This window comes from Asparagus officinalis, chromosome 6 (genome assembly GCF_001876935.1).
Source record: "Asparagus officinalis chromosome 6, Aspof.V1, whole genome shotgun sequence".
In the NCBI taxonomy this organism is placed as follows: Eukaryota; Viridiplantae; Streptophyta; class Magnoliopsida; order Asparagales; family Asparagaceae; genus Asparagus; species Asparagus officinalis.
Window position 1 is genome coordinate 32,133,070 of NC_033799.1, and position 14,043 is coordinate 32,147,112.

At 37.6% G+C, this 14,043-nt stretch overlaps 2 protein-coding genes across 2 annotated transcripts; both read right to left on the bottom strand.

Moving 5' to 3' along the window:
* On the bottom strand, positions 545-13,502 carry LOC109844309 (adenylosuccinate lyase-like). Its single transcript, XM_020413297.1, has 4 exons — positions 13,369-13,502; positions 12,168-12,370; positions 1,214-1,258; positions 545-1,143 (listed from the first exon to the last, which is right to left on the bottom strand). Exons 2-4 carry the CDS (start codon positions 12,354-12,356, stop codon positions 955-957), a joined length of 423 nt encoding a protein of 140 aa, XP_020268886.1. The 5' UTR covers positions 12,357-12,370; positions 13,369-13,502; the 3' UTR covers positions 545-954.
* LOC109844308 (adenylosuccinate lyase-like) lies at positions 3,508-11,650 on the bottom strand. Its single transcript, XM_020413296.1, has 5 exons — positions 11,500-11,650; positions 10,603-10,818; positions 4,721-4,837; positions 4,470-4,613; positions 3,508-4,317 (listed from the first exon to the last, which is right to left on the bottom strand). Exons 1-5 carry the CDS (start codon positions 11,599-11,601, stop codon positions 4,171-4,173), a joined length of 726 nt encoding a protein of 241 aa, XP_020268885.1. The 5' UTR covers positions 11,602-11,650; the 3' UTR covers positions 3,508-4,170.

Here is a 14,043-nt window from a genome sequence, read left to right on the forward strand (position 1 = left end):
GAAAAAAAAGGTACAAATTGAAATGCAGAAAATCTTGTCCACTAAAGAAGGCATGTCATCAAAGAATGCCAAATAGATTCCTCCCAAAATGGATACGTACTAAAAACAGTAGGCCATAAAAGAACTGAAATTTGACGCAACCTCATATACAGCATCAAGAGGAGAAAGAAATTTAAAAAATGTACGAATTGAAATGCAGAAAATCTTGTCCACTAAAGAAGGCATGTCATCAAAGAGCAGAATAGCTGATAAGCATTCAACTATACAGCCCTTGGATGCGCAAGGTTAATCTTCCTTCAGTTGTAAGTACTAAGAAAATAGCGCCTATCATTAGCAAAAATGTAAGAAATTGCAATATCTCAAGAAAACCTGAACAAAGCTGATGCTTTCAGCCACGAACAATAAACTTGAAACGCTTGCAGATTTCTTATCTTTGTCTCAGGTTCACAGAAGGCTGCAAGGAAAACATCTAGCAGAAGTTCCCAACTTCTTCTCTATCATCGTCGGGATTGTTGCAGATTTCTTATCAACTCAAGGTCACAAATTACGGTAAGTTATAATCAAACAATAGTAAATAGCATGTTTAAAAACAGCCAATATAGATTACAATGAACTTAGTAATACATGGAAACATACATGTTGCTTCTCCAGGATCCATTTTTAGTATTTGAAGCCTCATGCTTGCAATTTTCTTCCTCCAGGCCATTAGTAAAAGAACCAAATGAAACCGATTGCACTGGTCTAAAGACCACGCAATAATGCTACAAGCTTATTCAATTTCATTTTCCTTTTGTTAATTAACCCTTGCAAGCTTACACAATAATACAAACACAAACGGTTTGTGGTATCAACTGTCTTTGCTCATAACGAAAATGCAATGGGGAAGTAACATGAACCACGAAGAGTTCAATTAGTAAAATTTTCTTCTCGTTCATTCAACGTTTGTTTCAACAACTATAAAAGCCTGAACCCATTCACCAAATCCACATGATCGTAGATAGACTTAGACAACTTCTCTGCTTCTCCAATGTATGACTGGGGAGACAAATTCAAGAGAACGCTCTTTGCTTCTTTTGGCAATTGCAAGCCATTAGTGAACTTTTGAATGCTCTCCTTGCTGACAACTCTTCCTCTTGTGAGATCCTGGCAATTGCAAGCCATTAGTGAACTTTTGAATGCTCTCCTTGCTGACAACTCTTCCTCTTGTGAGATCCTTCAGCTTCTCATATGCCTCTGGGACGTTGTATCCGCGCATAACCTAATGCAAGAAAACAAGAGAGTCCATCACCAACAAGGATCTCTTTTAATCTTTAATATTATTGGTTATTTTGGTGTTGATTGAGCAAATGATACTCTTGATAGTGTCTCGTTGGCAGATATTGTACTTTTATTGGAGGAAATATGGTGATCTCACGATGAAGCAGACTATCGTGCCATGATTTATTGCTAAGGTTAATTATCAAGTTATGGCTCTCGCTGCTAGAGGGATTATGTTGATTAAATACCTTCATCAGGAGATAGGTGTGTTTCTACCTCAGGCTATGGAAATACATCATAATAATCAGGTTCTGGTTTATATTGCCAATGGTACAGATTAAGTCTCATGAGAACAAGAAGCATATAAAGGTTGATTGTCACTTCATTATTGTTGGACCCTAGAGGGGGGGTGATTAGGGTCAAGAGGCTCTAATATGCAATTTAAAAATCAGCACAAGCAAACCACAAAAACAGAAGTGCAATGAAATGGAAAGAGATAGAGTTAGGAATCGTTATCCTTGACGCGCGATGTGTTAACGAGGTTCGGCCCGCTGACCTACGTCCCCGCTCCCCACTCTCGAGGAGAAATCCACTAACACATCCGGTTTGGAAGCCGGAACTTCGTCTACACAATGATCCCACAAGATCTCTCTCTCACTACACAGTTTGATCTCACAGATCACACTCCCTCACAGTCGATCTACACAAGATCTCACTCACAGCAGCAGAAGAAAATGCAAGATACTCTCTTTACACAAGCCCCTATAGCAAAGAGAAGAGTATTGAAGCTGGGAAGTGAAACACACACAAGAACACAGAGGAAAAACAGATTTGAAAATTTTTCTCAGGAAGAACAGAGCTCTCTGGTTCTTTTCAAACGTTAGGGCTTAGAGGAAGAAGAAGAGGTCTGGGGGATTTTATAGAAGAGTTTAAATCATTTTAAAACAAAAACAAATCTTCCCAAATGAGATAATAATCTCTTCTTCAGGCCCTCATCACAGACTGTGCCAATCACTAACAAGTGAAAGCACAGCAGTCGAGGCAAACAACAGTTTTAAAAAAGTCACGGCTGACCAAGGCAAAAATCGGTTGACCGAAGAAAATATCGGTCGACCGAAAAATACCTTCGGTCGACCGACCAAAAAATTCGATCGACCGCCAGCAGCTAAGGAAATATAGAAAAACACCCAGAGACTCATCGGTCGACCGGCGCGGTCGACCGATTCAAGATTGAAAAATTCGGTCGACCGTACCGGTCGACCGACGACACTCTGGAAACATACTGAAGAAAGGTCATCGGATCGGTCGACCGGACCGGTCGACCGATTTCTGATATTTTATGAAATCAGGTTTTTTGACAAACTTGAAATATTTGCAAAATATTTATTTGACCTCTGAAAATTCTGAAACTTTGTAAAATGTTTTTAATACTAAAAACAAACTGCTTGGAAAAAGAATTTTGCAGATAGGTACTCATACTTGTGAAAAATAGTATTTTGTGAAAAACGCTTAAAAGCACAAGTTTAAAAACGTGCGTGTGATTCCCAATAGCTTCAAGTAAACTCAGTAACTCTTTGCCTACATTCTAGCACTAGAGAGAAAAACAAAAGAAAGCTAATATCCTCATGTAGAGAGCAATATACTTGAGCTTTAATATAGCTTGAATCGGATGAAGCTTTTAATCGAATTTGTCGTTCTTGAAATAACATTGTTTCATCTCTTGGCCTCCTCCTCCTTTGGATATCTTCGTTGTAGCATATATTCCATCCATCCTCCATTAATGGCACTAACGAGCTTGGCAAATGAATTTACTACATTTACACTCAATAAGCCATTAGCACCGATAATGGTGGTTGTAAGAACATCATCAAAACATAAGGGCTAACAATTATGAAATGATATTGAGCAAAATGTCACTTCACATGTCAATTCAGACAGATAGGTAACGGTTTCCCTTTGGGTGGGGGGGAGGGGGGATCAATAGTACACGATAAACAATACAAGTATTTGGAAAAGAATCTAACCACTTTATATAGTTCAGCACTTCAATTGGACTATTAATCTCTACTTTTAAAAAGAAATTTAGGTTGTACGTTCATTTCAATAGCAAGTTCTTTAGTTGAATTCAAAGCAGACATAAAACCATTTTGTCTATAATTTTCTAAATATACAATAAGACATTAAGAAACGAAGAGAGTTACAAAGCAGTGTAATTTCATGAGTCTATGTCATTATTAAATATGTAATTTAGAATGAGACATATTGATAGCACTGTATCAAAAATGTACAATCAAAGTATTATTACTTTAAAATAATGAGCTTTAAACTTCAAACTAATTTGGGCAAGTTTCAGAATAAACTTGATTAAATGTTAACAGTGGGATTGTCTTTATACATCGGCAGCATATTGAGCAAAAAAGGAGCTTTTGCCACTTTTAGATGTATCTTTCTTCGCATCAACTACTAGGACGTACAGACAGAATTTTTGCAAAAGAATCATGCTAGATATCATAGTTATGGATCCCAAATAATAGATCTAAAGGAAATTGAAAAGGATAGCAAAGACATAGTTCATACAATATTTTTGAGGGAAATGGTTAGTACAATTTTAGAAAAGAAATACTTATATAGAAAAACACTTAAACATCCGTAAAAATCATATATATTATTAGATGGATGTAAATTGGATAGAAATTATGTTGACAGCAAGACAAGAATTCATCTTGAAATGGATCCTCCACATTTCTATGATCTTGTAATTCACAGAATTTAGCATCTTGCATTAGTGACGAATTCAAATTCAACATATGCCCAACCCAAATAGCTAAAGCAAGAACAGAACAAACAACATACATGAAGCAAAGAACGACGACAGCGGCGCATTTCCTACCAATAACACATCTAGCTTTATATCTAATTCTCTAGTGATAACCATCTCATACAGATTTTACTACTAACCTGAAGCTTCCGGATTCCTTGTAGTGCACTTTTGTATGCCAAGAGAGAATACCCAGATCCAATACCCAAATTCCTCAAAACAGTGGAATCGGTCAAATCCCTCTGTCAATGATTACACATGCAATAAGTATAGTATCACTTTACCAGAATGAGACACTAAAGACGTGTTTTTTGAACTGTGATATAGCACTGAACTTCACATTAGGCACTCCTCAAGAACCATGAATAAAGGTGGAAAAGTAAGTGATACACACCTGCATACGAGAGATGGGCAATTTCGAACTGAGAGCAGATAAAATAGCATTAGCCAAACACAAGTTGCCCTCACTATTCTCAAAATCAATAGGATTAACTTTATGAGGCATAGTTGAAGATCCAATCTCCCTAGCCTTGGTCATCTAGAAAGCAAAATTATCATAAAATTGTTTAGTTCCAAATTGGAAGTTTGGGAGCTAAAATAGGTCCTAATATTTTAGGGGCATGTGGTCAAGTATAAGAAAGTTACCTGCTTAAAATAACCTAACGAAATATAGCTCCATATGTCCCGATCAAAATCAGTCAGGATGTTATTAAACTGAACAACTACATTGAAAAGCTTTGCGATATAGTCATGCGGCTCAATCTGCATACGGAGCAAGCAACAGGCTCAGAAAGAGAGTATGCATGCAAGTCAAGTGCCATTCCATTCATAGGCCACATTGACATAACCTTTCAGACAACACAAACTTAACAAAATTATTAGCTGGCGCTGCAATTCCATTATTAGTTATGCACTAACTGGTTGGTATAGAATAGGCTAATTGATAAATGTACTGTAATTCCAAGATAGATGGATAACCTGCAAGTGTATCTACTTATTATCAAGCATGCACATGGTAGTATCTACTTACTATATGAATCACCTTTTGTAAACTCTTGAAACGTGAAATGGCAAAAAAAAACCTACATTTCAGTCACCTGGTCGAATGCAAAACTCATATTAAAGAAAATCCCAGGCTCTATTAGTTATACACTTATACAGTTTGTATAGTTGCCTAAATCTTCACGAGGACTGTTTACTAGTAAACTAGATCAAGCAGAGAACAAGGAATACAAGCAGCAGTGTCAAAACAGGTAAATAAAGTACTCATCCCATTAATGAAACCTATCCAAGTCATCCACAAAGAAAAAACCATATCAAACTCGTCTATGCATTACTTAATTACGAAAAAAAATCCATCAAGCTGAAATGAATCAGATAGGTAAAACCTTGCAAAGAGAAAAGTAGTAGAAGTAAATAAACATGTCTGTGTCACGTAAGGGTTGAAACCTAACCCCAAAGAGGTCACGAACTCAGCTGCAACAGTTGGCCAATCAATATCAGGATATGCAACTTTATATGCATTGTAGTTTCCAACAGCTCCAGCACACTTGCCCAATAGTTACACTTCTGTAAAGGTCTTCCCTACTTCACTTAGTCTGAAAGCAAAATTTGCCATCTCCTTTCCCAAAGTAGTCGGTGAAGCAGGCTACAAAGGGAGTTAGAAGATATCAGAACTAAACCACATAAACCTATTACAAAAGCAAATCATTTATTCCTGTAGCATAACGATGAAAATTATCAATATGATATTTCAGCTGCTTTGAGCAGTCAACTTAGTATATGTCCGCTTCTAATATTGGCCATGTCACACCCCGGGCTGAAGGGCCCATTGGTGCGGCACAAGCCGTGGGACCCAACAAGTGTAACATGTTGTTTGGCTCAATCCACTGCCAAAATTGACTAACCGATGTTACACTTAAATAATTTAAACCACATAAATTCTCACTCATTTCCCGATGTGGGGCTAAATAGGAGTGTCACGAACACCCCACCTTACATAAGCGACGTCCTCATCGTGACATAACAATTGGCACATCACGGTATCACTAGGCTATTTGGACTCTAGAGGTGGCTCCCGCCGCACTCACGCAATATAGCACTTAGCCCCGCATAACACTTAGACCTCGTTTGGTACGCGGGAATATGGTGGAATGGAATGGTCATTCTCACTTCTCATTCCTTCCTACCAAACACACCATCTTTTTTGAAGTTAGAATGCACATTCTCACTTCTCATCAATTCTCACTTTATGTGAGAATGAGCATTCCCAATGAAATGATAGGGAATGAGCATTTCCACTTAAATGAGAATCAATAAAATATACAATTTTAAAATACGTCCATTCCCACTTCCTTTTATAAATTACACCCAAACGTGAGAATGAGAATGACTATTCCATTCTCACATTAATTCCATTTCATCCATTCTTCCATTCCATTCTCATTTGAGTCCATTCCCGCGTACCAAACGAGGCGTTAGTTCCACCCTTCCGACTCGCAACTGCTCTGATACAATTTGTCACGTCCCGGGCCGCCGGGCCTATTGGTGCAATACAAGTCGTGTGACCCACTAAGTGTAACACGTTTGGCTCAACCCACTGTCAAAATCGACTAGTAGATGTTACACTTGAGTCTTGGGCTAACCTATTTAAGCAACTAAACTTCTCACTCATTTTCTGATGTAGGACTAAATAAGAGTGTGACAGGCCAGGAAAAAAAAGACATGATTATATTATTTTTAACCTTCAAATTGAAAAGGTTTCATTTAATTTATTTCATAGCATCAAGCTAAAAACTCATGAAGAAAGGAATGTAGAACATGTCCTGCAAACATATATGAACAAAGATAGACAGTATAATCTTTATCAAACCAGTAATTATACATGATGTATTAGGCCCATGTAGAAAATTCCAGAGTTTCAGCATGTAATCATTATTTAATTATTTCTATATAAGCCCCCCCCCCCAAAAAAAAAGCTTACTTTTGTATAAAAAATTTCACCGAAATGACCTTTTTATATAAAAGTTAAGTTTTTTTGTGGGGGCTTATATAGAAATAATTAAATAATGATTACATGCTGAAACTCTGGAATTTTCTACATGGGCCTAATACATCATGTATAATTACTGGTTTGATAAAGATTATACTGTCTATCTTTGTTCATATATGTTTGCAGGACATGTTCTACATTCCTTTCTTCATGAGTTTTTAGCTTGATGCTATGAAATAAATTAAATGGAACCTTTTCAATTTGAAGGTTAAAAATAATATAATCTTGTCTTTTTTTTTCTGGTCTGTCACACTCTTATTTAGTCCTACATCGGAAAATGAGTGAGAAGTTAAGTTGCTTAAATGGGTAAGCCCAAGACTCAAGTGTAACATCAACTAGTCGATTTTGGCAGTGGGTTGAGCCAAACGTGTTACACTTAGTGGGTCCCACGGCTTGTATTGCACCAATGGGCCCGGCGGCCCGGGGCGTGACAAATTGTATCAGAGCAGTTGCGAGTCGGAAGGGTGGAACTAACGCCTCGTTTGGTACGCGGGAATGGACTCAAATGAGAATGGAATGGAAGAAGGGATGAAATGGAATTAATGTGATAATGGAATAGTCATTCTCATTCTCACGTTTGGGTGTAATTTGTAAAAGGAAGTGGGAATGGACGTATTTTAAAATTGTATATTTTATTGATTCTCATTTAAGTGGGAATGCCCATTCCCTATCATTTCATTGTGAATGCTCATTCCCACATAAAGTGAGAATTAATGAGAAGTGGGAATGAGCATTCCAACTTCAAAAAAGAGGGTGTGCTTGATAGGAAGGAATGAGAAGTGAGAATGACCATACCATTCCACCCCATTCCTGCGTACCAAACGAGGCCTAAGTGTTATGCGGGGCTAAGTGCTATATTGCGTGAGTGCGGCGGGAGCCATCTCTAGAGTCCAAATAGCCTAGTGATACCGGGATGTGCCAATTGTTATGTCACGATAAGGACGTCGCTTATGTAAGGTAGGGTGTTCGTGACACTCCTATTTAGCCCCACATCGGGAAATGAGTGAGAATTTATGTGGTTTAAATTATTTAAGTGTAACATCGGTTAGTCAATTTTGGCAGTGAATTGAGCCAAACAACACGTTACACTTGTTGGGTCCCACGGCTTGTACCGCACCAATGGGCCCTTCAGCACGGGGCGGGTCCCACGGCTTGTACCGCACCAATGGGCCCTTCAGCACGGGGCGTGACATGGCCAATAGTAGAAGCGAACATATACTAAGTTGACTGCTCAAAGCAACTGAAATATCATATTGATAATTTTCATCGTTATGCTATAGGAATAAATGATTTGCTTTTGTAATAGGTTTATGTGGTTTAGTTCTGATATCTTCTAACTCCCTTTGTAGCCTGCTTCACCCACTACTTTGGGAAAGGATATGACAAATTTTGCTTTCAGACTAAGTGAAGTAGGGAAGACCTTTACAGAAGTGCAACTATTGGGCAAGTGTGCTGGAGCTGTTGGAAACTACAATGCACATAAAGTTGCATATCCTGATATTGATTGGCCAACTGTTGCAGCTGAGTTCGTGACCTCTTTGGGTTTAGGTTTCAACACTTACGTGACACAGGCATGTTTATTTACTTCTACTACTTTTCTCTTTGCAAGGTTTTACCTATCTGATTCATTTCAGCTTGATGGATTTTTTTTGCGTAATTAAGTAATGCATAGACGAGTTTGATATGGTTTTTTCTTTGTGGATGACTTGGACAGCTTTCATTAATGGGAGGAGTACTTTATTTACCTGTACTTTTTTGACACTGCTCCTTGTTCTCTGCTTGATCTAGTTTACTAGTAAACAGTCCTCGTGAAGATTTAGGCAACTATACAAACTGTAAAAGTGTATAACTAATAGAGCCTTGGGATTTTCTTTAACATGAGTTTTGCAATCGACTCAGGTGACTGAAATGTAGGTTTTTTTTGCCATTTCACGTTTCAAGAGTTTACAAAAGGTGATTCATATAGTAAGTAGATACTACCATGTGCATGCTTGATAATAAGTAGATACACTTGCAGGTTATCCATCTATCTTGGAAATACAGTACATATATAAATTAGCCTATTCTACACCAACTAGTTAGTGCATAAATATTAATGGAATTGCAGCGCTAGCTAATAATTTTGTTAAGTTTGTGTTGTCTGAAAGGTTACGTCAATGTGGTCTGAAAGGTTATGTCAATGTGGCCTATGAATGGAATGGCACCTGACTTGCATGCATACTCTCTTTCTGAGCCTGTTGCTTGCTCCGTATGCAGATTGAGCCGCATGACTATATCGCAAAGCTTTTCAATGCAGTTGTTCAGTTTAATAACATCCTGACTGATTTTGATCAGGACATATGGAGCTATATTTCGTTAGGTTATTTTAAGCAGGTAACTTTCTTATGCTTGACCACATGCCCCTAAAATATTAGGACCTATTTTAGCTCCCAAACTTCCAATTTGGAACTAAACAATTTCATGATAATTTTGCTTTCTAGATGACCAAGGCTGGGGAGATTGGATCTTCAACTATGCCTCATAAAGTTAATCCCATTGATTTTGAGAATAGTGAGGGCAACTTGTGTTTGGCTAATGCTATTTTATCTGCTCTCAGCTCGAAATTGCCCATCTCTCGTATGCAGGTGTGTATCATTTACTTTTCCACCTTTATTCATGGTTCTTGAGGAGTACCTAATGTGAAGTTCAGTGCTATATCACAGTTCAAAAAACACGTCTTTAGTGTCTCATTCTGGTAAAGTGATACTATACTTATTGCATGTGTAATCATTGACAGAGGGATTTGACCGATTCCACTGTTTTGAGGAATTTGGGTATTGGATCTGGGTATTCTCTCTTGGCATACAAAAGTGCACTACAAGGAATCCGGAAGCTTCAGGTTAGTAGTAAAATCTGTATGAGATGGTTATCACTAGAGAATTAGATATAAAGCTAGATGTGTTATTGGTAGGAAATGCGCCGCTGTCGTCGTTCTTTGCTTCATGTATGTTGTTTGTTCTGTTCTTGCTTTAACTATTAGGGTTGGGCATATGTTGAATTTGAATTCGTCACTAATGCAAGATGCTAAATTCTGTGAATTACAAGATCATAGAAATGTGGAGGATCCATTTCAAGATGAATTCTTGTCTTGCTGTCAACATAATTTCTATCCAATGTACATCCATCTAATAATATATGAGACAACATGGAGATATGAGCATTTTCCTTCGCTAATTTGCATATTGCATTCAACAACTCAATCATCACAGGAAATATGACAGTGTTGAACGCCTCCTTCAGTGCCAATGCATGGGCTAAATTATTTATATCCTCTGATGTACAAGCAAAATGGAAAAACTCCAGTACCTAAAAAAGAATTTTGTAGAATCTGATGTCAAATATTAAGCATCAAATGAAATCTTTGAAATCATAGTTAGTCATAGTTATAAAAAGAGGAAGCATAGAGTACCCACAACAAGGAACATCAAAAACTCACCTCAGCAATCTCAGCATTGGATTGACATTTCTGTTTCAAGAAGTATTCCACTGCTTTAACATCGTGGTTAGTTACTTTTTCAATCTTTTTCACTTCCAGAGCATCAGCTTTGCTGAAGCCACTAACTATACTTTCTAAATAAGACCTGGCATTCTCGCTAAAGCTTTGAACCTCCTTGATTTCAGGTATTTCTGATAATTTTAGCAACCATTTTACCTACAAAAGAATCGCTTCATATTAACATTTTGCACTAAGTAGCTAACATGAAAATAACTACAGTGGCCAGCTTTGTCAGATCATGATGGGTAATGGAGAAAGAGGTAAACCTTTTTTACTTGTAAGTTACCTCTTTCTCCATTACCCAAGACATGACTACATTATGACAAGTTTTAATGAAGATTGCTACCTATATCAAAGCAGAGGCTGGACGTTTTGTTAGATTGTAAAAGAAAGCACACTAATAAGCATGACCTAAATAAACAATGTTCGATGGACTCATACAGAAACTGCTAATACTACATCATATGCAAATTTATTAGAAGATGTGTATCAATGTCAAATATGCATATCAAATATAAATATCCTAACGGTTCACGGAACATTTTTGGCACAACTTTAAACCTTTAACTAAGGCTTTAAACCTTTTATCTAAATACCTGAGACATTATGATTTGTAAGCCAGACGGAAGATTTATATCCAATCAACAACAATTTCTTCATGCTTTACCAGAAACATTTCTTTATCATTCGCTACAAAAATGATTGTATAATCTACATTTAAATATGAAACCACTATTCTTAAAAAAACATAATGTAAGACTAACACTGTGCACTGGTGTTGAATAAAAAAATACTTATTAAATATGTATTCTTACAGGAGAATTTAATGAAAATTACCTCAACTATTACACGGTAACGGATTAACCCATATTCACTAAAGAATGGGTGCAAATCCTTGACTTTCTGCAAATATCGGCCATCTAAAGGTGATAAAGCCATAATGCTAAAAGACTCAAGATCAACAACCTCCTCTTCACGATGATGCTGCCAAAACATATTCAACCAGTTGTCCAAATATGAGGAAAATTGAAGAAAACTGATCACCAAAAAATTAGATCATTCCGGATCAAACTTAATCATCATTGAAGATTCACAAGCCCAATTATTGGATGGAATACAGCTACCTATAAATTAGGGACTGCCAAAGGATCATCTCTATTTTTTTAAAAAAATTAAGAACCTGAAATTCAAAATACAACAGTGGAGCCCTACATTACAAATTCCGAAGAAGAAAAAAAATGACCTATACCATATGATATTTATTTTTTACTAAAAGTTTTACCAAAATATTCCCTCCTGTAAACTTATAAAAAAATCATATCTTTATTCAAAAATCCAAAAGATGCCACTTTTGAGAAACATTTCAAGATTATAGTATATGAGATTTAAGAAAACTTAACAACGAAATAATAAAAAAAACAAAAAACAAGCATGCAGTCAATAAAAGGCAGGGGTTGCGTTCGTGAAAATTCCACCGCCAAGAAACCGGGAATGGAGATCTTTACCTTCGTAGTCGTGACTCCTTCTGAACTGCTCAACGAAACCCTAAGTGGTTCGAATCGCCAAGGAGGGGTGGGCTGAATCCGAAACCCTAGCTGGCCTGATCGTATGCTGATCGAAGACGAAGAGGGAGAGGAGGAAAAGGGCGGCAAGAAAGCGAACGGGGCTCGACGGGGTGATAAGAGCTTTTCCATGGAGCAGGGCGTACCTAGGAATTTTAGGGCCTAAGACGAAATATTTGATGAGGCCTAAGTGATACAACTCATCACTGTTACATTAAACGCTGGGCACCCCTAGGCGTCGGACTTGGCGCCCAGCGCTTAGACGCCTAGGCGGGCGCCTAAGCGGTTTCTGTACGGTTTTTTTCTTTTTTCTATTTTTAATTGTGATACTTGAAGATAAATATATATATACTCAATCAAAAATGCTCACTGACTTTGTTTTTCTTTTTTTACAGATTATACTTAGTTAAGTAGCAAGCTGCAAGGATGAAGGATCAATCAAATTTCCCAACACAACTACCAAATTAAATATCGATAATTCATTCATTAAATATGTATATTCATATTGTATTCCTATTTTCAAAATTGTGAAGTGTGTGAAGTGTGGAGTGTGAACAGAAGAAAAAATTAAAGAAAAAAAGAAGTGTGAACAGCAAAAAGGGATTAACCAGAAGCAGGTACCTAGTTTTTAACTCAATATCTGCACTGAGCAAAAAGGGAACCTTTTCTAACATTTAAAAGAGGTAAAACTATCTTTCCCCATATATTCAAAGATACACGAATCATGATATTGGACTCAAAAGGGAACAAGCTGCTGATAAACCCAAAAAACTTGACTAATGAATTCAGTGAGCATCCCAAAAAAACAGAAGCAGCAAACTAACATGACTAATGAATTCGGTGAGCTAATTTGATATGTTAGAGCTAGTATTTAGCTTTTCTTAACAGACTCATTTACATTATGCCTTTCCATCAAACACATCATAAGTTTCAAGTTATTAATCTTTCTTGATTTGCCCATTTACACCATTGTTTAATGTCTGTTCTGTTCATCTTAATTACACGGATGATCTGAAAACACCAAAACCATATTAATGTTAAGTTGTTAACCTTTAAACCAAAAAACTTGAAATCAAAGGTCATCACTGAAGTCTGAAATAGTAAAATGATAAATAAAATAAGAAAATAACATTAAATCCTTTACCTTGTTACAGGAATGAAGCAGACTCCCAAAGGCTTCGAGAATCGAGAGGCTTCGACGAGTTCGAGCTTCGACGAGGAACAGATCGGAGGTTGAAGACGAGCTCAGAGGTTGAAGACAAAGCTCGGAGGTTGAAGACGAAGCTCCGACGAGTTCGAAGACGAGGTTGAAGCTCGGAGGTTGAAGACGAAGCTTCGACGAGTTCGAAACGAGGTTGAAGCTCGGATGTTGAAGATCGAAGACGAGGTTGAAGACGAGCTCGAGCTTCGACGAAGATGAAGACAGTTCGACGAGGTTGAAGATGAGCTCGGTCGATGGAAATTTCTTGCGGCGTCGGGTGAGTGAGAAAATGAGAATTAGGGTTACGTCGGTTTTGGGTTTGGGTTTGGGTTTTTGGTTTTTGGGTTTGGGTTATGGGTTTTGGGTTTGGGGTCTGGGGCTTTAAGCGTTTTTTTTTTTCTTTTCTAAGTGGAGCGTTTTTTTTAAGTGGAGCGGGCCGCTTAGCTTTGGGCGGCCGCATAGCCGCTCCCAGCGCCAAAAGGTGGCCGCTCAAGGCTCATTTAAACGCCCTGGGCATCGCCTCCGCCTAGGCGGGCGCCTAGGCAGCCGCCCAGGGCGTTTTTTATAACACTGCAACTCATAATAGATTTTATCTCATTCTTCCTACCTTTTGAGCTG